This window comes from Elephas maximus, chromosome 22, assembly GCF_024166365.1.
Source record: "Elephas maximus indicus isolate mEleMax1 chromosome 22, mEleMax1 primary haplotype, whole genome shotgun sequence".
Taxonomy (NCBI): Eukaryota; Metazoa; Chordata; class Mammalia; order Proboscidea; family Elephantidae; genus Elephas; species Elephas maximus.
This window is the reverse complement of record NC_064840.1, coordinates 61,251,665-61,277,415: the sequence shown is the minus strand read 5'-3', so window position 1 is coordinate 61,277,415 and position 25,751 is coordinate 61,251,665. Positions and strand designations below refer to the sequence as shown.

Genomic DNA, 25,751 nt, shown 5'->3' with positions numbered 1-25,751 from the left:
TCGGCTGTTTGAGTGAGCTAGCGTGATTTTTTGTGCCTTTGAAGCTCTAATGTCCTGTCACCAGATGGCTAGAGCTGTTACCAGGTATAAAAGCCTTGGAGTCCATTTGCTTTTCTTGTATGGATTCGGCCCAGGCGTCCAGGTAGTTGGACACCAAGTGTATGGTGCAGGCTCTGACCTACAGTCTTAGATGAGCAAGGGTGATTGGTGTAGGCACAGGTATCTGGTTGTAGCAGGAAGTCACGCTTTGAGCAAGGCAGGAGGGTAACAACCATTCCCCATGTGTCTGTGAGGAAAGCATGTCCCTGTTCCCTAGAGTACAGAGGTGGGTGGGCTGTGCAGCTGGACCATGGGCACCCAGTGCTTTTGGCTGTAAGGACCGAGAGGCACCACTTAGCCTTGGTCCACTGTCATGGGTGGCTAGGTGGTGTGGGTGGAGCCATGAGTCCTCAGGACCCTGGTGTCGGTAGGTGAGGACTCTACTTAATAGGCAGTGCGGTGTCAAACATCAAAAAACCCATCTCTTCACCACACAGCTGAAACAGTTGAAGTCAGACCTCAGGCACATACACCGTTGCACTCTTCCAACCAGGGTCTAAGCTGCTGAAATGGGCCCACACAGGTCCATACAGGGTGAAAGGCTTTCAGAGTCCATGCATCATTTGTGCCTGGACAGGAGCTGCTTCTGCCCTGAGTTCCTAGCTTAGGGGAGTCGGCAGATTATTTTTTTCCCTATTTGTTAGTTTGTTCCTTCTCCAAGGCTGGGAGAATGGTCCAGAGCATGCAGCAGAACCTAACTCACATCCAGGGAAACTGGCAGCCACTGAAGCTGGCTAGGGGGCTAGGACAGAGGGAAGAGGGATCAGATAAATGGGAGAGAGTTCTTTCAAAAGGGGTGTTTTTTAATCCGGGTGGTAAACTAGACACAAGCTGTTATCTTTTGCCAAGAGTGCTGTTTTCATTGATTCTGGAGGCATGAGTTGACTCTGTGCTGCTGACACTCTCTCACAGTGGAAACCGCATCCTGAATGTTACTGCCAGCCCTGCTGCGGTCATGCCAGGGGACCATGCCTAAGGAGTGCCAGTTCCTGCCAAGTCAGCACTGGCAGGTCCTCACTGCTTCTGAACCTGCCACTCAGTCCAATTTCTTAACTTTGCTTCTGATGTTCAGGGCTCCTAGCTTGTCATATATATAATTGATTCACTTGTTTTATCGGGTCTTTGTTGTAAGAGGGGTTACCAGAAGTGGCTGACTACTCCGCCATCTTCCGATTGACTCTTCCTTTCCCGAAAGATTTCTCTGTAGCATACAATGCTGTTTGATAGCATTTTACTCACAGTAGAATTTCTTTTAAAATTGGAGTCAATGTTCTCAAACCCTGCTGCTGCTTTATCAGCTTCTAAATCCTTTGTTGTCATTTCAACAAAGTTCACAGCATCTTCACCAGGAGTAGATTCCATCTCAAGAAACAACTTTCTTTGCTCACTCATAAGAAGCAACTGTTCATCTGTTGAATTTTTATCATGAGATTGGAGCAATTCAGTCACATCTTCAGGCTCCACTTCTAATTCTAGTTATCTTGCTATTTCCGCCAAATCTGCAGTGACCACTGAAGTCTTGAACCCCTCTAAGTCATCCATGAGGGCTAGAACTTCTTCCAAACCCCTGTTGATGCTGACATTTTGACCTCTTCTGGTGAATCATGAATGTTTTTAATGGCATCTAGAATGGTGAACCCTTTCCAGAAGGTTTTCAATCTACTTTGCCCAGATCCTTCAGAAGAATCACTCACTATGGCATATATAGCCTTATGAAATGCTTGTCTTAAATAATAAGACTTGAAATTTGATATTACTCCTTGATCCATGGGCTACAGGATGGATGTTGTGTTAGCAGGTATGAAAACAACATTAATTTCCTTGTACGTCTCCATCAGAGCTCTTGGGCGACCAAATACATTGCCAATGAGCAATAATATTTTGAAAGGAATCTTTTTTTCTGAGCAGTAGTTTTCAACCATGGGTTTTTAAAATATTCAGTAAATCATGTTGTAAACAGATGTGCTGTCATCTAGGCTTTGTTGTTCCATTTATAGAGCACAAGTGGAGCAGAATTTAGCATAATTCTTAAGGGTTGTAGGAAATTTGGAATGGCAATAAGTACTGCCTTCAACTTAAAGTTACCAGCTGCCTTAGCCCCTAGAAAGAGACTAAGCCTGCCCTTTGAAGCTTTGAAACCAGGCATCGACTTCTCCTCTCCAGCTGTGAAAGTCTTAGACGGCATCTTCTTCCAACAGAAGGCTGTTTCATCTACACTGGAAATCTGTTGTTTAGTGGAGCTGCCTTCATCAATTTTCTTAGCTAGATCTTCTGGATCACACTTGCTGTAGCTCCTGTATCAGCGCTTCCTGCTTCACCTTGCATTTTTATATTATGAAGATGGCTTCTTTCCTTAAACCTCATGAACTAACCTCTGCTAACTTCAAACTTTTCTTCTGCAGCTTCCTCACCTCCCTCAGCCTTCATAGAATTGACGAGAGTTAGGGCATTGCTATGGATTAGGCTTTGGCTTACAGGAATGTTGTGGCTGGTTTGCCCTTCTATCTAGACCACTAAAACTTTGTCCATATCAGCAATAAAGCTATTTCACTTTCTTGTCATTTGTTTGTTCCCTAGAATAGCACTTTCAACTTTCCCTCAAGAAGTTTTCCTTTGCATTTACATCTTGACTAACTGGTGCAAGAAGCCTAGCTTTCTACATGTCTAAGCTTTTGACATGCCTTCCTCGTTAAACTTAATCATTTCTAGGTTTTGATTTAAAGTGAGAGATGTGTGACCCTTTCTTTCACTTGAGCACTTAGAAGCCACTGAAATGTTATTAACTGGCCTAATTTCAATATTGTCATGTTTCATGGAATAGGGAGACCCAAGGAGAGGTAGTCAGTGGAGCAGTCAGAGCACACACACTATTTATTAATTAAGTTCACCATCTAATATGGGCATGGTTCATAGCATACCAAAATAATTACAATTGTTTCATCAAAGATCACAGATCACAGATCATCATAACAGACATAATAATAATGAAAAAGTCTGACGTATTATGGGAATTACCAAAGTGTGACACAGAAACATGAGGTGAGTGCATGCTTTTGGAAAAATAGCACCAATAGGCTTGCTTGATGCAGGGTTGCCACAAACCTTCAATTTGTAAAAAATGCAACATATGCAAAGTGCAATAAAATGAGGTATGCCTATAATCGTCTTGGTTGGAACCCAGGCATGGGTATTTTTAAAATACCCCTCTGTCCAATAATTCTTGAATCCAAGGGACTAATCAATGAATTTTCTAGGTATTTCTCTTTCTAAGAGGCTCTCTGGTGCTAGATGATGAGAAAACTTCCCACTCCTTATATGATTTTACCATCTAGAGATAACTCATTTCACATTTATTTCAAGGTAGTCACACTAATTTTTTTTTTTTTAATTTCAACACTGGGTGTATGAATTCTGGGATTTTCTTGAATTTTTATTATGTATTTATCCTTCACAATCTGATTGTTTGACTTTATTTTTCACTTTTTTGTTTTTTTTTTAGTTTTGTATCAGATTTGAATGTAAAGAGACTCGTTTCTTTATGGATTTGCATGACTGTGATTCTACTAGAGATTGCAATAAAAGTGGAGTAAGTAACTACAATGTTCATTTTAAGCAGCATGATCTGAGCAATATAGTAGACAATTGGCGGATTTAAAAAATAATTTGAATCATTATTTTTTTTACCATTTTTATGCTATTTCATGTCTTTTAGAAGTCTATATAGCTTCAATCTTGTTTTCTTAGGAAATCCTATCAAACTATTTATTAGAGATAATAAAGTGGAAACATTTAAGATTATCCTGAATGTTTAAACTGTTTAGTAAATATGTGGAGTTGTGCGAAAACCAGAAGTGCTTGTGTTACCATGTAACCAAAATGATCTTCTTTTTACAGACAGAAGGCATAAACAGGTGAATAAAGATCATTAGAATTTTCTTGCTAGTCTTGCTAGTTAGAGCCTGGAGACTATTCTGTGAAGCTAGCAAGTAGATGATAATTGGTGGCATGTTACTGGTTAGTTGCTGAGTATTTGGATCTGGATGTGGAGGAATTTGAAAGAATAAAAAAAAAAATGTTTTTGCCGCAGAAGTTAAATATGCTTTCCAAAGTTAAGAGCAATTTCAAGGGAAAATTCGTGAAATTTGATGATTTTTGTCTACTTAAATTACTTAGAATGAGATACTATGTTGAATAAGTGTAGAATATTATCTGGTGCCTATCAAAAACCATCTTTGTACATAAAAAATGTATCATTTTCTGATTATTCTAGATTTGCAATAATTTTAACCATTGCCATTGTAACGAAGGCTTTGTACCTCCTTCTTGCAAAGCAATGAAAGGACAGTTTGGAAGTGTCGATGATGGACACCAGCTTCCCGGAGGTTAGTATCTTTAAAATTTTATTAATCAGATATATTGCAAAAGAATGAAGTATAGGATCTAAGCTAGATTAGCAGCAACTAATGTTAGAGAACATGGATTATTTTATTTTCCAGATTTAAAAAAAACTAAGACAATGTAAGATTAGTATTGCTCTCTCTATGCAAGCATTGACATTGTTTACTTAGAATAAGCCTACCTAACGTTAGGCAGTTAATACTACTATTATTCAAATTTACACATCAACCACTAAGGCCAAAGATGGTGAAATTGAAGATTTTTACCAACTTCTGCAGTCCAAAATTGACTGAACGTACAATCAAGATGCATCGATAATTACAGGTGATTGGAAAGCGGAAGCTGGAAACAAAGAAGAAGGACTGGTAGTTGGAAAATATGGCCTCAATGATAGAAATGATGCTGGAGATCGCATGCTAGAATTTTGCAAAACCAATGACTTCTTCAATGCAAATAACTTTTTTCACCAACATAAATGGAGACTGTACACATGGACCTCACCAGATGGAATACACAGGAATCAAATGAACTACATCTGTGGAAAGAGATGATGGAAAAGCTCAATATCATCAGTCAGAACAAGGCCAGGGACTGATGGTGGAACAGACCATCAATCGCTCAAATGCATGTTCAAGTTGAAGCTGAAGAACACTAGAACAAGTCCATGAGAGCCAAATTATGACCTTGAGTATATGCCATGTGATGGTTAAGGCTATGTGTCAACTTGGCTGCACCATGATTCTCAGTGTTTTGGCAGTTGCATAATGTTGTGATCACTTCCCTGTTGAGATTTGATATGTGATTACCCCCATGATGGAATCTGCTTAGTGATACCAGCAGAGGCAGGGTCTGTGGTGGCTTGCCACCCCCTGAGCATTCATTTTGCTGCCCTCCACCTCGTAATTCCTTCCTGCTCACCTTACCAGGGCTTTTGGCTTGTTCTGGATCCTGCAGCAGCCTCTTGTTCATCTGACCTCTGGTTCTTGGGACTTGAGCTAGCAACTTACCTGCTGATCTTGGGATTCGTCGATCTTCACAGCCTGTGAGCAAAAGTCTTGCTGTCTGACCTGCCGATCTTGCGTTCATCAGTCCCTGCAGCTATGTGAATCAGAAGCCTTGTGGTCTTGCCTGCCTATCTTGGGATTCCTCAACCTTCACAGCCTGTGAGCAAGAGAGCTGCTGTCCGACATGCTGATCTTGGGTTTGCCAGCCCCTGAAGCTGTGTGAATCAGGAGAAGCCTCTATCCTGATCCATGGACTTGGGATGTTCCAGCCTCTATAATCACAGGAGCTGTTTCCTTGATATAAATCTCTCTCTCTATATATTTATGTGCCTTAATGGTTTTGCTTCTCTAGACAACCCAGCCTAAGACTTCCCACCTGAATTTAGAGACCATCTCAAGAATAGATTTGACACATTGATTACTAATGACCGAAGACCAGACAAGTTGTAAAATGACAACAAGGACATCATACATGAAGAGAGCAAGAGGTCATTAAAAAGACAGGAAAGAAAAAAAAGATCAAAAAAAATGTCAGAAGAGACTCTGAAACTTGCTCTTGACTGTTGAGTAGCCAAAGTGAGAAGAATTAATGGAATAAAAGAGCTAAACAGATTTCAAAGGGTGGCTTGAGAGGATAAAGTAAAGTATTATAATGACATGTGCAAAGACCTGGAGGCAGAAAACCAAAAGGGAAGAACACAAATGGCATTCTCAAGCTGAAAAAACTTAAGAAAAAATTCAAGCCTCGAGTTGCAATATTGAAGGATTCTACAGGAAAAATACTAAATGATTCAGGAAGCATCAAAAGAAGATGGAAGAAATATAATCACTGTACCAAAAAGAATTGGTCAAAGTTCAACCATTTCAGGAGGTAGCATATGATCAGGAACCGATGGTACTGAAGGAAGAAGCCCAAGCTTCACTGAAGGCTTTGGTGAAAAAGAAGCTCCAGGAATTGACAGAATACCAATTGAGATGTTTCAACAAATGGATGCAGCACTGGAAATGGTCAATCATCTATGCCAAGAAATTTGTAAGACAGCTACCTGTCCAACCGACTGGAAGAGATCCATATTCCCAAGAAAGGTGATCAAACCCAACATGAAAATTATCAAACAATACCATTAATAGCAAGTAAAATTTTGCTGAAGATCATTCAAAAGTGGCTGCAGCAGAATATTGACAGGGAACTTCCAGAAATTCAAGCCAGGTTCAGAAAAGAATGTGGAACCAGGGATATTATAGTTGATGTCAGATGGATCCTGGATGGAAACAGAATACCAGAAAGATGTTTACCTGTGTTTTATTGACTATGGAAAGCATTTGACTGTAGTGGATCATAACAAATTATGGATAACATTGTGAAGAATGGGAATTCCAGAACACTTAATTGTGCTCATGAGGAACCTGTACATAGATCAAAAGGCAGTTGTTCGGACAGAACAAGGGGATACTGAGCGGTTTAAAGTGATGAAGGGTGGCGTCAGGATTGTATCCTTTCACCATACCTATTCAATCTGCATGCTGAGCAAATAATCCGAGAAGCTGGAGTATATGCAGAAGAACAGGGCTTCAGGATTGGAGGAAGACTCATTAACAACCTGCATTATGCAGCTGACACAACCTTGCTTGCTGAAAGTGTAAATGGAGTTGAAGTACTTACTGATGAAGAACAAAGACCACAGCCTTCAGTATGGATTACACCTCAATATAAAGAAAACAAAAATTCCCACAACTGGACCGATAAGCAACATCAAGACAAATGGAGAAAAAATTGAAGTAGTTAAGAATTTCATTTTACTTGTATCCACAATCACACCCATGAAAGCAGTCAAGAAATCAAAAGATGCATTGCTTTGGACAAACCTGCTCCAAAAGACCTCTTCAAAATGTTGAAAAGCAAAAATTCCCTTTGAAGACTAAAGTGTGCCTGACCCAAGCCATGGTGTTTTCAATTGCCTCATGTGCATGCAAATGCTGGACAATCAATAAGGACGACTGAAGAAGAACTGACACCTTTGAATTGTGGTTTTGGTGAAGGATATTGAATGTACCATGGACTACCAAAAGAATGAACAAATCCACCTTGGAGAAAGTACAAACAGAATGCTCCTTGGAGGCAAGGATGGCAAGATTACATCTCACATACTTTGGACAAGTTTTCAGGAGAGATTACTCCCTGGAGAAGGCAACATGCTTGGCAAAGTAGAGGGACAGTGAAAACGGGGATGACCTTCAACAAGATGGGTTGACACAGTGGCTGAAACAATGGGCTCAAGCATAACAAGGATTCTGACGATGGTGCAGGACCAGGCAGTGTTTCGTTCTGTTGTGCATAGTGTCGCTATGAGTCGAAACTGACTTGATGGCACCTAAGAACAACAATGTTAGGCAATTTCAAGAGTAGAAATTCCAGTGATATAATTTTGAGCAGTTAATTCAAATTATTGGCTTTGGATTGTCTCATTTATTTCTGGTTTAAAATAGTGCCAGTAATAATTGGTATATTAATGCCACCAGAATCTTTCAGGCTGAGTTTTATTCCTAATAGCTTCATAATTGGTTGTCTTTCTCCTGGACTTCAAAGACTCTACGCTGCTCATTTGAAATTTCCTCTTTTAAATCTGCCTCTCCCAGTTCCTGTGTGGTATTTTGAGATCATGCAGGCCTGGATGATACTGGGAACAGCTAGGAGATGCCCCCTGTTTCCAGAAGGTGTTGGGGTCCACTCAAAACAGCCTCGGAGCAGAGGCAGGGTATTCACCCTAAATTTTTCTGTTCCAGGGCCCTGCAAGTCAGCAATGAAACTCCTGGGCGTGTTTGTTTGTAGCTTAGGGTCCAGGGAGAAGCATACCTAGGATGAACTTTTTTTTTTTAAGAGGCAAGCATTTTGTTATTTTTCCTACCAAAAAAAAAAAAAAGAAGAAGAAAAAGAATTCTAAACAAAAACAATAATAATAAAGATCGTATGGGTCTGGGGATGGGCATGGGCGTAGGGATCAGCCAGCAGGGAGAGCCTGTCTGTGGATTCTTGGCCCACGCCCCCTCCTCAGTCCTCTACTCCCCTGTTCCAACATGGAATATCTTTCTGTTCACCTTTCTGTCCTCTAGATCTGACCCTTCTTTTTTAGCAGGGCTAAGCTTTTTTAAGCCCTAGCCCTAGACCTCCCCGACCTTGTGTCCTTAGAAAAGGTTCATGTCTGGAACCAGAGGAGAGAGGCTGGGCTAAGAACCCCCATGTTCTATATGTGGGAGTAAAGGAGTTTGGGTGCCTCAGAGCAGTGGCTTCACCAGACACAACAAACTGGCCTTTCCCCATGGGCCTCTTGTTAACTGACAGGGAAAGTCTTCCCTCTGTGGAAGGTTTTCAGGTAGCACATTATAGGGGAAACAATGGGTTAAAGGGCACCCTAAACATGAGTAAGAAACACCAAGCCCTTTCCTGGAAGTGGGGCTCAGGAGGGCTGAGGGCACTAAGAAAGGCATTACTTAGACCTTCTCCAAGTTATGCAACAAAGTGGCATCTCTGAATGAACACGTGAATACACTCAGCATTGACCAGCATCTCCTGGACTGTATTCAGTATTTCCCTTTCCCCATGTCAAGGGCCAGGAGGAGCTGTAGTTGGGTATTTCCCTTCTCCTACATTTGTTAGGCTCTGAAAAAATAGTTTCCCTTGAGGGCAGCTGCTCTGAGAGAATTTCAAAATGGTTCCTTTTCCCACTCCCTGCTAGAAAGATGAGGGTATTATTCTCTGATATTCACAGTGAAAACCTTGTGGGGCTCTTGGAGGTAAACTCATGAAAGTGCGAGGGATATTCCCTAAGACTGGAGCTTAAGGAGTTTTTATCTCTCTAAGCAGAAAAAGAGGTAAGAGACAGTCGTTTGGACAGAACAAAGGGATACTGCGTGGTTTAAAATCAGGAAAGGTGTGCATCAGGGTTGTATCCTTTCACCATACATATTCAATCTGTATGCTGAGCAAATAATCTGAGAAGCTGGACTATATGAAGAAGAGCAAGGTGTCAGAATTGGAGGAAGACTCGTTAGCATCCTGCATTACGCAGATCACACAACCTTGCTTGCTGAAAGTGAAGAGAACTTGAAGCGCTTACTGATGAAGATCAAAGACCACAGCCTGCAGTATGGATTGCACCTCAACATAAAGAAAACAAAAATCACAACTGGACTGATAAGCAACATTAGGGTAAACGGAGAGAAGACTGAAGTTGTCAAGGATTTCATTTTACTTGGATCCACAATCAACACCCATGGAAGCAGCAGTCAAGAAACCAAAAGAAGCATTGGGCAAATCTGCTGCAAAAGACCTCTTTAAGTGTTAAAAAGCAAAGAAGTCACTTGGAGGACTAAGGTGCACCTAACCCAAGCCACGGTGTTTTCAGTCACCTCATATGCATGTGAAAACTGGACAATGAGTAAGGGAGACTGAAGAAAAATTGATGCCTTTGAATTGTGATGTTGTCAAAAAATATTGATATTACCATGGACTACCAAAAGAGCGAACAAATCTGTCTTGGAAGAATTACAACCAGAATGCTCCTTAGAAGCAAGGATGGCAGGACTTTGTCTCACATACTTTGGACATGTTATCAGGTGGGAGCAATCCCTAGAGAAAGGCATCATGCAGAGGATCAGTGAAAAAGAGCAAGACCCTCAATGAGATGGGTTGACACAGTGGCTGCAACAATGGGTTCAAGCATAACAATTGTGAGGATGGCTCAGGACCGGGTAGTGTTTTGTTCTGTTGTACATGGTGCCACTATGGGTCAGAACCAACTCAAGGGCACCTATTAACAACAACAGCAACACATACGTGTAGGTACATGTATGTGTGTGTGGGTGTTTATACACACACACGTATATATATGTATATATATATACACTCAATGTTGGAAATAATTTCCGTATTGATACCTTCTTCACCTTTTTATTTAATTAATGAAATCTCTCTGACATAATTTGAAATTGATCTTAAGATTACTGATATTTTCCATTCTAGCTAGAAGTTTTATTCAGAAAAGATATGCTACTTCTCCGAAACACCAGCTTCTACTCATTGGCTACGTTTGTCTCCCTGTGCTCATCATACTTACTGCTATATTAATAATGCAGAATAAATTAAGAGAGTTTTTCTACGGAGAGGAAACTGAAGATGAGAGGTATGTATATATATATATATATATATATATATATATATTTTACTCTTACTATATTACATAAGTCCAGAAAAAAAATTCATGTTTCATCAGAAATAACCAAAGATTATGGGTAAGACAATATGAGGAGAGACCCAGGGATATATTTCAGTCTGGCTTGATATCCTTCATGTATTTCCACTCTTATTATTGAAACTGCTCAGCTTACCACCAGTATCACTATAGGAGACAGGGGCACCAGGGGTATTTTGGAAGTTTATTTAGTTTATTTAGACTTAGTCCAGTGAGGCTGTCTAAATAAATTGTCATAATCTTCCCAAAGAGTATAGACATCAATCTGTCCACTGACTTCATGAGAATACTTGACACTGCATTTCAATAGAATTTATAAAAAATAAATTTACTAAATAAATTCTCAGACCAGTGGTTAGCACCTTTATTAGAACAACTTTCTCAATTGGAGATGATATCCATGAACCTGTCTCCACAATATTTATTTTCTTAGATATTGATATTGCTAATTTGTAAAGTCCTTTCTTAACCAGAAGTTACACGTAGAGCTAATAAATCAACATGCTTATGAGATTAATAAGTTAATAAGATTCTAGGACAGAAGGCAGCATTGTGTAGTGGGAAGATGATTCCATTTAATACTTCAGAAAACCTGGTTCTAAATCTTGCAAGTAAAACTGTGCAAGCGATTTAATCTCTTTGCAATTCAAATTATTCTCTATATTATATATAATCCTATAAAATGAGAGATAATAATAGCTTTCTAATATGACAAAAAGCCTGTAGGTTCAATTAAACATCATCATTTCACAATTTGCTGCATTTTGCCACAGAAATAATTATCTCTGGTTTTACCTTAGAAAAATTGATAGGAAGAGAAAACATGATTATGTCTTATGATCTTGAGAAAGAAATATCTAGAAAAATTAACTGAAATTTTTGAGGTCTGCTTTATTGCTTTGGCTTAATTTGACCCAAAGGACTAGGCAAATCCAAGGAAAGGGGGCCCATGTGTACAAATGGAGGTTTATAACATAAATACCTGAACAAAAGCAGAATGATGATGAGAGAAGTCAATCAACAAAGCAAGGTGGCTGATGACTTTTAATATTGAAGTGGTACCCATTTTTTGTTTGTTTTATTTTGTTTTTTTACCCATTTTTGGTTTGTTTTATTTTGTTTTGTTTATTATTAGAAGGAGACATTTCATTTATTTGAATGACTGTTTCTTTGAAGAACATTCTTCATTCAAACAGTCATTTAATTGTTCAAGATTGTATTTTTCTTCCACTTTAAAAAACAAATTTTATCAATTTTATAGATCTGTGACAGAAGAAAGCAGCAGTAGCAGCAAGTTATCCCTTAGTTCAAGGTGAGTGTCAACTATCTAACAGTGGGGTAGAACAATGAGATTAATCATTTTGCATTGTATGTTTTAATCATTGATTAGGAGCACTTAAGAATTTTTAGTTTTGAACCAAAACATTTGCTCATAATGTTCCTTATATTTCTTGCCGTGTGTCATGTCTACGATAATAATAAATTAATCACTGTAGTATCTCAGCCTCTTCTCTCTGACCTACACTGAAGAAAAGCTTTTCATGTGTCCACACTAGCATCTATAAACGCATAAATTGTGAGTTTTTTTTTTTTTGAGCATCGGAAAGGAGCATTTATATCTTTATTACCTTTTACTCTCACCTAAAGAGAGGAGTGATATTCCAAAGAATGTCATATATGGTTGCAGTTATACTACTGTCACAGAGAAAAGTATTGTTACTAAGATAGAGTCTTGGAATTGTCATTTATTTCATTGTCTTAATTCATCTGGGAAATTTATTTAGAGATCAGATTATGAGAGATAGACTCACAAAAATTTATAAAATTAAATGTCCCTGCCCTTATTATCAGTACTGTAATGTAGTAGCATAAGAAGCTATCTAAATTCTGGAGCAGAATCACCATCGTCACAAGCTGATTCCAATGAGATGAAGGTCAGGCATACCTACACTCTCCAACTTTTTCACTATTTCTGACACCAGCCCTCCTCCTCACGGCACTCTACTTCTCTGCTGGGTTTCATAATTTGTTGCAGTGGTCACACAGAACTCATAGACTGTACTCACAATTATGTGGTTCACTAGGGAAGTAACAGGTTACAACTTGAGGTCAGGATCAACTTGGAAATAACAGAATACAACTCAGTAGACAGGGTACAGTTTGCCAGTCAGGACAGCTTCTCACCAAAACAGTTCTCAGTTTCTTCTTGCCACTGGGTCCTGCTCAGGCAAGTGTTTCAGCTCTTTAGCTCCACCAACAAGGCACTCCACTTCATCAGCAAGCCTCCTACCCAAAGGCACTCAGCTGTCTCTCACTCCTTGAGTCGGCAAACCCACTGCAGGCACCTCACACTGGTCTTCTGGTTCCTAGAGCTCATGCTGGTGCTGTTTGTGCCACTGCTGCACTGTCTTGCACCATTGCACAATCTTGTTCCATCTTCAGTGGTACAGCTCTCTCTGTTTTCTCTAGGAGGCTCTTAGCACAGGGACTCTGAATCCAAAGGATGCACTCTACTCCAGGCTCTTCTTTTTAATGGTAGTGAGATTCCCCCTCAACCCCTTTGAGATTGGTCCTTTTATAAACCTACTCCTTCCACCAAGATTACAAACTGTCCAATCCGCTCAGTAGGCCACAGTCACCTAATTTGCATAATAGTTGACCAATGCCTGCAAGGGTTCTACGTAGCTTATTTGCATAGTAAACTGTCATCGGTTCTCCGCCACTGCTGGTCCTCTGCCACCTCTAGCATAACAGCTTTCCTCACTTCTGAGTCCTGTATCCGCTCACAGTTTCAAAACCCCTGCCACATTTTAGATATCTGTTAGAGCAGACCTCATTCCCGGTACCAAATTCTGTCTTAGTCATCTAGTGCCACTATAATGGAAATACCACAAGTGGATGGCTTCAACAAACAGAAATGTATTCTCTCACAGTCTAGTAGGCAAGAAGTCCAAATTCAGGGCATCAGCTTCAGGGGAGGACTTTCTGTGTCAGCTCTGGAGGAAGGTCTTTGCCATGAATGTTCCTCTGGTCTAGGAGCTTCTCTTCACAGGAACCTAGGGTCCAAAGGATGCACCCTGCTCCCATTGTTGCTTTCTTGGTGGTATGAGGTCCCCATCTCTCTCTGCTTGCTTCTGTCTTTTATATCTCAAAAGAGGTTGACTTAAAACACAGTCTAATCCACGTAACTGCCACTAATCCCATCTCATCAACTTCACAGAGACGGGATTTACAACATATAGGGAAATCACAACAGATGACAAAATGGTGGACAAGCACACAGTACTGGAAATCACGACATAGCAAAGTTGACAGATATTTTTTGGGGAACACAATTCAGTCCCTGACACTGCCCAATCCCTTCAGTGGTTGTGGCCTAGCAAATCATCTTGGTAGAAGAACTGCAAACCCAGGGCCAGAAAGCTCAAATATACAAAGAAACTTGTTGTGCTGCAAGTATATAAAAAACTTCCTTACTAAGTGATGGGTAGAATATAAAAGGAGAGAATATTTCATATAGCATCCAAGATTATTTTTCAAATTCTTCTGGATCACCAGTCCTTGCAGTCCAAAGTTGCACATAACTATGAGGACTTGTTTAGCCAATGTTGAAATACATGTCTGAGATCAAAGAACTTCAAATTTTGAGAGATTTAGTATAAGGATGGATAGTCACTATACTTATTCTACTGTCTAGGCAGACTGTTTAAGGTTCTATAAAAATTAGGCATATTTCTGCTTTAGGCAAGACTATACTTTGATTCTTTTAACCACAATGAAATGCGTATTACAGGACCAAAAAAAAAAAATTATAATCCCTATCAAGTCAGTTGCTAACCAAAAGGTCGGCAATTTGAATCCACCAGCTGCTCCTTGGAAACCCTACGTAGTAGTTCTACTCTGTCATACGAGGCTGCTATGAGTCGGAATTGACTCGATGGCAATGGTTTTTTTTTTTTTAAAGAAAAAGAAGAGCTAATTTCACTAAAAAACAGTGGGTGGAATGAGATAACAAATGAAAGAGCAGAAATAAATAAACAGGAAAATGAACCAAAATTAACAGAAAAAAATAAGTCGAGACAAAAGCTGATTATTTGAAATGATTAATAAAATTGTCAAAAATTATCAAGCAGTTCAAAATAATGACAGAAAGGACACAAGTTACCAATATCAGGGATTAAAATGGCATAATTTTTTGTAAGAGGATACCGCTAACAACTTAAATCAACAAATTTAACATTTAGATGAAATACATAAATTCTTTAAAAACCCACTTCATCAAATGTAGTAGAGAAAATAAAAATATGAATATAAATAAACCTATATCCATTAAAGATTTGTACACTGTAATTAAAAACTTCCTCAGAAAGTTGACCCTTGGACTTGCTCTTTTCATGGTGTATATCAGGAACACAAGAGCCAAGCCAAATTGAGCAAACACTTGCTCAATCACATCAGCTTATATTGCATTGGATAAACAAGTCACAAGGACAAATTCAACATCAGTAATGGGAACTGCTATGTACTCCATTTACACCAGTGGAGAGGTGGTGCAAAGACACATGGCAAAGAACATGGGTGAGTAATCACATGCCAAGAAAAGAGTGAAGGATTGGAAACAATAATTTAAACTATTGCATTTCTGAATATTTAAGGAATACTTAATACCAATCTTACATATATTCATGCATAAAATACAAAAAGAGGAAATATTTTCCAAGTTGTTCCATGAGGTCAGCCTGACTTTAATACCAAAAGTTAACAAGGACATTGCAAGAAAGAGTAAATTATGATCAATTTGTGATTAGAGGTGCAGCAATTCTAAACAATGTATTTCCAAATAAATACAGTGAACATTTAGAAGGGTAATAGTGCACCATGTCCATGCAGGAAGGCATAATCTGGAAATAAAATTTTGGTTTAAAATGAGAAAATAAGTCACTATAATTAATCACATTAACAGACAAGGAGAAAAATGATATGATCATTTCAATAGATAAAGAAAATTTTGCTAAAAATCAATATTCTTTCATTTAAAAAACTCTCATTTAATTAGTTGTCATGGATTGAATTATGGCCCCCCAAAAAAATGTGTGTATCAGTTGGGCTGGGCCATGATTCCCTGTATCGTGTGATTTTCCTGTATGTTGTAAATCCTGCCTTTATGATATTAACGAGGGAGGATGGCTGGCAGTTGTGTTAGTGAGGCAGGACTCAACCTACAGGATTGGATTGTTTCTTGAGGCAATCTCTTGAGATATAAAAGAAAGAAGTGAACAGAGAGACAGGGGCACCTTATACCACCAAGAGAGCAGCACTGGGAGCGGTGTGTGTCCTTTGGACCCGGTCCTCGATCAGGGAAGATTGATCAGGAGGCCAACAGAGAGAGAAAGCCTTCCCCTGGAGCTGACACCCTGATTTTGGACTTTTAGCCTACTTTACTGTGAGAAAATAAACTTCTCTTTGTTAAAGCCATCCACTTGCGGTATTTCTGTTATTATAGCAGCACTAGGGAAACCCTGGTGGTGTAGTGGTAAAAAACTATGGCTGCAAACCAAAAGGTCAGCAGTTCAAGTCCACTGGGCACTCCTTGGAAACCCTATAGGTTCTAACTCTGGCCTGTAGGGTCTCTGTGAGCCGGAATGGACTCTACAGCAATGGTTGTGTTATTAGCAGCACTAGATGACTAAAACAAGACACTAGTAATAAAAGGAAACTTCTTCAATATGATAAATGGCACCTGCAAAAAACATACAGTTAATATTATACTTAATGTGGTGAACATTTTTTTCCTGAGGTCAGAAGGATTGTGAACATTCCTGCTCAACATTGTGTAGGTGGTCTCAGCCAGTAAAATAAGGTAAAAGAAAGAAAAGGTAGAAAGATTGAAAATGAAGAAGGAATACTGTTATTGTTTGCAGATGATACAGCTGTGCACATAAAAATTCTGAGAAATTATAAAACTTTTCAAATTAAAAGTGAGTGTAGAAAGGTCCATAGATACAAGGTAAACATACAAAATCAATTGTATTTTTATATATAAACAAAATATGAAACTTGTATATATATATACATTTACATATACATATATATATGTATAGGAAACCCTAGTGGCATAGTGGCTAAGTGCTACAGCTGCTGATGGAAGGGTTGGCACTTCAAATCCACCAGGTGCTCCTTGGAAGCTCTATGGGGCAGTTCTCTGTCCTATAGGGTCGCTATGAGTCAGAATCGACTCGATGGCAATGGGCTTTTGGTTTATTTGTTGTTGGTAGTCACCGCCAAGATGACTTTGAATCATGGCAACCTATGTATAACAGAAAGAAATGTTGTTTGGTCCTGTGCCATCTTCATGATTGTTGGTGTGTTTGAGTGTCATATGTGGTGGCTTGCATGTTACTATGAGGCTGGAAGCTATACCACCGGTATTTCAAGGATCACCACCCTTGGAGGACAGGTTTTAGCAGAGTTTTAGACTAAGACAGACTAGGAATGAAGCCTGGCTATCTACTTCTGAAAATCATCCAATGAAAACCTTATGGATAACAACAGAACATTCTCATATATATGTGTGTGTGCATATGTTGTGAAGAATTGGAAATTCCAGAACATTTAATTGCAGTCATACAGAATCTGTATGTACATGGATCAAGAAGCAGTCATATGCACAGAGCAAAGGGATACTGCATGGTTTAAAATAGGAAAAGATGCATGGCAGGATAGTGTCCGTTCACCATACTTATTTAACCTGTTTCTCGAACAAACAATCCGAGAAGCTGGACTGTGTGAAGAAGAACATGGTATTAGGATTGGAAGAAGACTCATTAACAACCTATCATATGCAGATGGCACAACCTTGCTTGCTGAATGTCATGGATTGAATTATGTCCCCCCAAAAGTGTGTGTATTAACTTGGTTAGGCCATGTGTGGTCGTCCTCCCTTTTGTGATTTTTTCTATGTGTTATAAATCATAATCTCTGCCGGTGGTTAAATAAGATTAGGGTGGGATGTAACACCGTTGCTCAGGCCGCATCCCTGATACAATGTAAAGGGAGATTTCCTGGGGTGTGGCCTGCACCTCCTTTTATCTCTAAAGAGGTAAAAGGAAAGGGAAGCAAGTAGAGAGTTGGGGGCCTCATGCTGCCAAGAAAGCAGCACTGGGAGCAGAGCCCGTCCTTTGGATCCAGGGTCTTTGTGCCTGACAAGCTCCTTGACCGTGGGAAGATTGAGGACAAGGAGCTTCCTCCAGAGCCTACAGAGAAAGAAAGTGTTCCCCTGGAGCTGACGCCCTGAATTTGGACTTTTAGCTTAGCTTACTGTGAGGGAATAAATTTCTCTGTGTTAAAGCCATCCACTTGTGTTATTTTTGTTATAGCAGCACTAGATGACTAAGATAGTGAATATGAATAAGACTTGAAGCACTTACAGATGAAGGTCAAAGTCTACAGCCTTCAATATAGATTAAGCCTGAACATAAACAAAATCCTCACAACTGGATCAATAAACAACATCATGGCAAATGGAGAAAAATTGAAGTTGTCAAGGATTTTATTCTACTTGGATGAACAGTCAATGCCTATGACAGCAGCAGTCAAGAAATCAGTCAACATATTGCATTGGGCAAATCTGCTGCACAAGACCTCTTTAAAGTTCTAAAAACCAAAGATGTCACTTTGATGACTAAGGTGAGTTTGACCCAAGCCATGGTCTTTTCAATTGCCTCATATGTGTACAAAAGCTGAACAATGAAAAAAAGAAAACAAAAGGAGAATCGATGCATTTGGATTGTGGTGTTGGGAAAGAATATTGAATATACCATTAACTGTCAGAAGAATGAACAAGTCAACCTTAGAAGAAATACAACAGAATGCTCCTTAGAAGTGAGGACGGCAAAACTTTAGCTTACTTACATTGGACGTGTCATCAGTAAAGACCAATGTGTAAAAAGGGGCATCATGCTTGGTAAAACAGAGGATCAGCAAACATGCAGGAAACTTTCAATGAGATGCACTGACACACTAGTCACAACAGTGGGCTCAAACATAGCAAAGCTCATGAAGATGGCGCAGGACCAACTGGGCACATTTAGTTCTTTTATACATGTGGTTGGAACCAACTCAAAGGTAACTAACAATAACAACAACACATGTATGTATGTGTATACATGTGTGTGTATGTAATTGAATAGGAATTTATCCAGTGAAAGACATAGAGGACGTCTACATTTGGAAACACAAAATATTGCTTAGAGAATTTTAAGAAGATCTAAATCAACTGAGGAACATCTATGTTCAATATTTTCAAGACATAAATTCTTTCTAAATTGATCTATAGATTCAATGCAATCCCAGAACACAAATTTCAACTTTTCTTTTTTTGGTGTAAAATTACAAGCTTATAGTAAAATTTAAGGCCACCAATTCATTTGTATCAAGTTGTAACTCTTGTAAATGACTTATTTTGAATCAAACGGACGTGTAAGTGGTATATTTTCTGAGCCCTAACATACATTCTTTTACTATATTATTGAATTATCTTTATTTCCCGCTGTTTTTTTTTTTGTACTTTAGTTATGAGCTATTTCCATAATAAGGTATAGCAATAGATGGAGCAGAAATGTAGAAAACACACCATATAATAAGATGGGATTAAAGACGTTTTCTGAGACTGCCTTTCGTATGAGGGATGCTTGTTGTGTGCCGTCAAGTTGATTCAGACACATAGCAACTCTATATTTCAACTTCCTCCCACCTCTCACTCCACTGAATTTTCTGTTATATAAACTGGAATCTTAGGCTTCGCTATTAATAAATTCCTGCTTTTTAACATTATTATGCTTGGCTCCAAAAGTATTTTGTCATTTTCAGTTTTGCACTTAAGTTTACAACAAACATTTTGTCTTAATTTTATGTTTAGCTGGCTTCATGTTTCATAATTCTGCAGGGTGAGTTTAGCTTTCTGTGGTATTAAGAACATTTTCTACCCAGAGACCTAGGAATGTCCAAATCTTGCATCTCCTCTTTTAATTTATTCAATACATTTTGTGTGTATGTGAGTGTATGAACCGTTCTGTTTCTTTTTATAGTTGTAATCAGTAACAAACATTCATTTTGGAAAATATAGTCATGCAAAAGAATGAAACAATAATCATCATTAATCCTAGCATTCGGGGGTGATCAATGTTAAAAGCTTTTGGTGTATAAATGTGCACATCTGTGTGTATATGTGTGTGTGTTCGTATTTTTATCTTTTACAAAATGTGAGTGTAGTTAGAATTAGCACTAATTTTTTTCCTAAACTACGAGCAGTTTATATATATAGAAGGAAATTGCGAGACACTCTGCTTTATTGGCTTACATAGGTAACAAACATGGATAAATAAACACTTAGGGTATTCTGGGAAGCCACTTCTATTATACAATCTTCTGAGAGTATTTGAAGTTGAGGTAAGAAGATAATTGCTTTTTTCTGGAATTAATTTTCTTGATCTTTTCAGTAACCTATGCTTTTTAAATTACTTGTATTAGAAATATATTAGCTACAAAAGAAAATTGAACAACACTGACATTTTGTTTGTGCTGTGTTTTGTTTTCTCCTACAGCAACAGCCTCTCACAACTTTGAAATACTAAAGCCTGGAGAGAGGAGAATACCAAATACATCATCAGAAGCTGGCCTAAACCAAGAAGGAAAAAAAAATACTCTCTCCCTTGCCCCTGTTGTCACTCCTGAGGGTTTTAAACTATTAATAAATACCTGTGCCTGAAGCCCTCAGCTTATGTCTGGTGTTTTCAACCCAAACTCTCACCTCACCTACCCCATTTCAAAAAAAAAAAAAAGGTCTGAATCAGAGGAAAGCAGCTTAAAGGCCTCATCCCACGAATCCAGAAAAACCGAAACCAAATCCATTGCTGTCAAGTCGATTCTGACTCATAGAGACCCTATATGGGTTTTTTATGAACCCAAAGGGCCCTGCCAATTCAGCTTCATGATCAAGGGCAGAGAGTACCCCTTTTCCCTCCTTCCTTAGGTTGACCTGAATCTTCTTTCCTGTCCTCTTTCCATTCAGAGCTCCTAGCTTCCAGTTAGCCTGGGATGTGTCCTTGAGTATTTACTTGGATAACCTCTGAATCCTGATAACTTTCTTGTTGCCTGTGACCCTCTTTGTGTTGAGACATCTGTTTATCAGAAGTAGGTTTACTATGAAGGTAAAGAAGCAAAAGTTTAAGGCCCACTTATTTCCACAGACCCTTTCCAAGGTTATGGAACCTAGTTTTGTGTCCTTAGAGAGGGTTTGTCAAATTTTATATGATTCAAGTCCCATAGAGCCTGGATCGGCCTCTGTTGTTTACCAACCTGCCTGGCAGTGGTGTGCTGTAGTCAGCTCATAACAGCTCACCAGAGGCAATCATTAAAATTTCAGAAATTTCTTGAACCAGATGCTAAACAGTCAATATTAAAAACATCAAACTATAAAAACTTAAATAAATTAAAAACCAATATTTAAAACATCATTGCCTAATTATTGTTTTTATTTTACATTGCTCTCTGGCCTTGAGGTTTCTGACTTCCGTATTTGTGTGGTAGAATTACTATATTATGGTGTGCTGCATGTGTCTTTCCCCAACTCTACTTCTAAAAACATCATGTGGTAACTTAAATTTGGCCTGAATGAAGCAGATAACCCTAAAATCCAGGATTTTTTTCCCCAGAGATGCAGTTGTGTAACACTTACCACTAGACCATTGTACTTGGCAGTACCTCAACATCCTTTGCTTTTCCTTCTAATGTCTTGTTGGAAGTACCTTATATCATTGCTCTAATCTATCCCACCTCTACCTGGACCAGCAAACTCAGCTGACTGGGTCCCTAGAAGTATGACATGGATAGGGAGGAGACTAGGAACCAATCGTGAAGGTGGAAAAGAAGGTGAACTTTAGACCTGCTCCCCGTTACGGAAGGTGGAGAATCCGCTAAGAAGTACCATGGCTGCACAGCCAAAAATGACAGTGGTGCCATGTCTGACCTGAGGATTAGTTTGCTCTGCCCATTAAAACCCAAAAATCAAACCTGTTGCTTTCCAGTCGATTCTGACTCATAGGAACCCTATAGGACAGTACAACTGCCCCGCAGGATTTCCAAGGAGCTGTTCAAATACTGATGATCTAGGAACTCTGAGGAGAGGAACACCACGTGAGGGAAATATTTATAAGCTGCTGTGATTAACTACCAAATTTATGAAAGCCTACAGTAAGCAAGTCCCTGGGTGGTGGAAATAGTCAAGCACTCTGCTACTAACCAGAAACTTGGTAGTTCAAACCCACCCAGAGGCAACTGGGAAGAAAAACCTGCCAATCTGCCTCCGACTGTTCACAACCTTGAAAATCCTATGGCGCAGTTCCACTCTGCAACACATGGGGTCACCGTGAGGCAGAATACACTTGATGGCAACTGGTTTTATTTTTTAAGGTAACAGAGATACTCAGGTTGCTCTTGACCACGGTGATTTCAGAACTTCATATAAACACCTACTTTTACTGACATCTAAGCTGAGATTGTAGAAGTGAGGCACAAAGAAAGATTTAAAGCTTGAGTGGAAACTTTCTGCAGAAAAATAATTTTACTTTTAGATTTGAAAAGGTAGATAAAAATGCTATAAAGACAAGGGTAATGTTAAAATGTTTTGCTTCCTGGAAGGGAGCTTCTTTACTACTCATAATTTCATGCAAGTTGTTCCAAAAGCCAGTGAAAATCTGGAAATGAGGGTAGTTAGGAAATTTTTGGAGGATTTGTTATTCCTAATTAGGAAAGGTGGGGCTAAGAAATTTTGTACTTATCCGTCAAAATCTGTGCTGTTATTCAGATATACTCTGGTATGGAACCTTTATTTATTTTAACTGATCTGAAAAGTCCAAATGTAGGTCTTATAGACATCAACGAGATGGCAGTTTAAGCAGCTCCGTGCTCGTCCCCTACCACAGAAACACCCCAAACCAAGGCAGATATAGGCAAAAATAACTTTGTCAGATTTCTAGAAAGCAATCAAAGGTTTACAGCAACCAAGCAAAGGCTGAATGAAAAAAAAAAGGGGGGGGGTTGGTTTCAAAATGGTAGGAATGCTTTGTGGCATTTTTTACTTGGCCATCCTCCATCCCCTCCTTGGTTCAGTGGTAATTGTAATAGTCATAAAGTGGTAGCAGCCCACATTCCTAGAGAGGGACCCTGGTCCCTGGCTCTGGAGGGAACAGAGCATACCTTAGGAAAATTGTTGTGGGTGTCCATTCTAACCTATCTGGGGATTTCATAAAGGACTGAATCAAGCCACTAATGTCTGTTTTGCCTATCTGAGAACTCAAGCAGGGCAGAGAATTGGCAGCATTGCCCAAACACTGTAGCCACCTGTGGCCACCTAAGGCTAAAGATTATGATTGAGACAATAAATGCCTAAGGACTGGGAGGAAAAGCCAAGGGGTTTCTTAGGGAAATAGAGGCATTCAAAAGCACCCTTGGATATGGGGGAATTTAGAAAGCCACATGCATGCTCAGTGCAAGACACATGCTCAGAAAATACCTGAAAGAATCCTACATTTCTGCCTGAGGCTGATCTCTAGGCTTAGCGTTGAAGTACACTGTGCACTGACACAGAGCCGACCTGCAAACACTGGAGAGAGAGGTATTTTGTTTGTTTTTGCCCCTGACATACAAAGGAATCTCTAACTGAACACACACTAAGGAACAGAGACTTCAGTGACCACACACAACCAGGAAAACAGCTTTTGCAAAAGTAGGGAAAGTCGCTAAACAAGTGGGTGGCTACAGAATTCAACAGTCAAAAAAAGAAACACTGGGGGGAGGAAGAAAATTTAATTTCCAGAATGACAACATTATAGTATCCAAATGTTCAGTTTTCACACAAGATTATAGGGCATAAAAGGAAATAGAAGAGTGGCCCATTCAAAAGGACACAATACAGCAACAGAAACCATCCCTGATGAAAACCAGATTTACTAGACAAGATGTTTAAACAACTGTGTTGAGTATACTCCAAGAACTAAATGAAAACACAGACAAATAACTAAACATCAGGAAAATGATGAAGAAAATTAGAGTATTAATAAAAATTTAGAAACTATTTAAAAGGACACAAGAGAAATACTGCAACAGAAAACTACAATCACTGAAATGAAAAATTCACTAGCATGACTCAACAGCAAAATTGAATAGGCAAAAGAAAGAATCAGCAAATTTGAACATAGGACAATTGCAATTATCCAGTCTATGGAGCCCAAAGAATAAAAATAAAAGTGTACAGAGCCTGAAGAAACTGTGGAATGCCATCAGACACACCAACATATGCATCATTGGAGTTCTGAAGGAGAGAAGGAAGAGAGAAAAGGCCATTTGAAGCAATAATGACAAAAACTTCCACAATTTTATAAATTGACACTATTTCATGACATTAATCCACATGTCCTAGAAGCTCAATGAACACCAACTAAAATAAACTCAAAGACACATGATAATCAAATAGTTAAAAGCCAAAGACAAAGAAAGAATCTTGAAAGCAGCAAGAGAAGAGAATTGTCACATATAAGGGATCCTCAATAATATCAACCACCGATTTCTTATCATAAACCATGGAGATTGGAAGGAAGTGAGATGACATATTTAAAGAGCTGAAAGAAAAGAAAACAAACAAAAAATTGTCAACCAAAAAATTTATACCTGGAAAAATTGTCCGTTAGAAATGAAAGCAAAAGATACTCCCAGACAAAAAAAAATCTGAGGGAGTTTGTTAGTGGTATATCTTTCCTGTAACAAATGCTAAAAAATACTAGACAATAGCTCGAAGCTATGTGAAGAAACAAAGATCTCCAGTAAAGGAAGTTACATGGGCAAATATAAAAGCCAGTATTATTGCATTTTTGGTTTGTAATTTGATTTTTTATAATTTATGTGATGTAAAATACAAATGTGCGTTGTTAGCTTCTGTGAAGTTGGTGTCTGACTCATGGGAACCCCACGCACAATGGGATGAATTCCTGCCTGGGCCCGTGCCATCTATGGTCAGTTGCGGATTAGACTGCCGTGATCAATAGGATCTTCTCTGGCTGATTTTCAGAAGTAGATCAACAGTCCTTTCTTCTCAGTTTGTCTTAGTCTAGAAACTCTTCTGAAACCTGCTCAGCATCATAGCAACACACAAACTCTTACTGATAGACAAGTGGTGGCTGCACATGAAGTGCATTGGCTGGGAATCAAACCTGGGTCTTCTACATGGAAGGTGAGAAATCTACCACTGAACATCACTTCCCTCTGACAAATGCATAAAATGATTATAAATTTATGTTTTTGAACACACAATGTATAAAGATGTAATTTGTGACAACAACAAAATAAAGGGTGGAGATGGAGCAGCAATAGGAATAGTTTTGTATGTTATTGAAATTTAGTTGGCACCAATTCAAACTAGGTTGTTAAAACTTAGGATGTTAAATGTAATCTCCATGATAACCTAAAAAAATAAATCTTAAAAATACAAACAGAAAAGAAAATTAGAAGGAAGTCAAAATGGTTCACTTAAAAATCCAAGTAAACACAAGAGAAGGCAATATTGGAGGAAATGAGGGACAAAAATGGAATAAAAGACACAGAAAACAAACAGCAAAATGGCAAAAGCATTTCTTTATCAGCAATTACTTTAAATGTAAACGGATTAAACTCTCCCATCAAAAGACAGAGGTTGGAAGAATGATTAAAAAAACAAAATAAAAACTATGATTCCACTATATGCTGGCTGTATTAATATTCACAAAATAGACATTCGGTCAAAACTGTTACAAGAGAAAAAGAAGGACATTATGTAATGATAAGATGATCAAATCCCAATATATATGCACCTAACAACAGTCCCACTATGTTTGAAGCAAACATTGACATTGACAGAGCTGAAGTAATAGAAAGTTCTACAAATATAGTTGGAAATTTCAATACACTACTT

At 38.8% G+C, this 25,751-nt stretch overlaps 1 protein-coding gene across 3 annotated transcripts in view; it reads left to right on the top strand.

Moving 5' to 3' along the window:
• The window catches only part of LOC126065719 (disintegrin and metalloproteinase domain-containing protein 5-like), a 149,714-nt gene extending 129,205 nt beyond the window's left edge, over window positions 1-20,509 (top strand). For 2 of the 3 annotated variants that reach the window (XM_049866082.1, XM_049866083.1), the window contains 5 exons: window positions 3,599-3,685; window positions 4,370-4,481; window positions 10,522-10,681; window positions 12,012-12,062; window positions 15,159-15,320. In XM_049866082.1, coding sequence (XP_049722039.1) covers window positions 3,599-3,685; window positions 4,370-4,481; window positions 10,522-10,681; window positions 12,012-12,062; window positions 15,159-15,183 — 435 coding nt within the window. In that variant the 3' untranslated portion in view covers window positions 15,184-15,320. Of the gene's footprint in view, window positions 1-3,598; window positions 3,686-4,369; window positions 4,482-10,521; window positions 10,682-12,011; window positions 12,063-15,158; window positions 15,321-20,352 lie in introns of those variants that run through there. The other variant, XM_049866081.1, reaches the window with a different exon arrangement.
• Window positions 20,510-25,751: the final 5,242 nt, after the last annotated feature.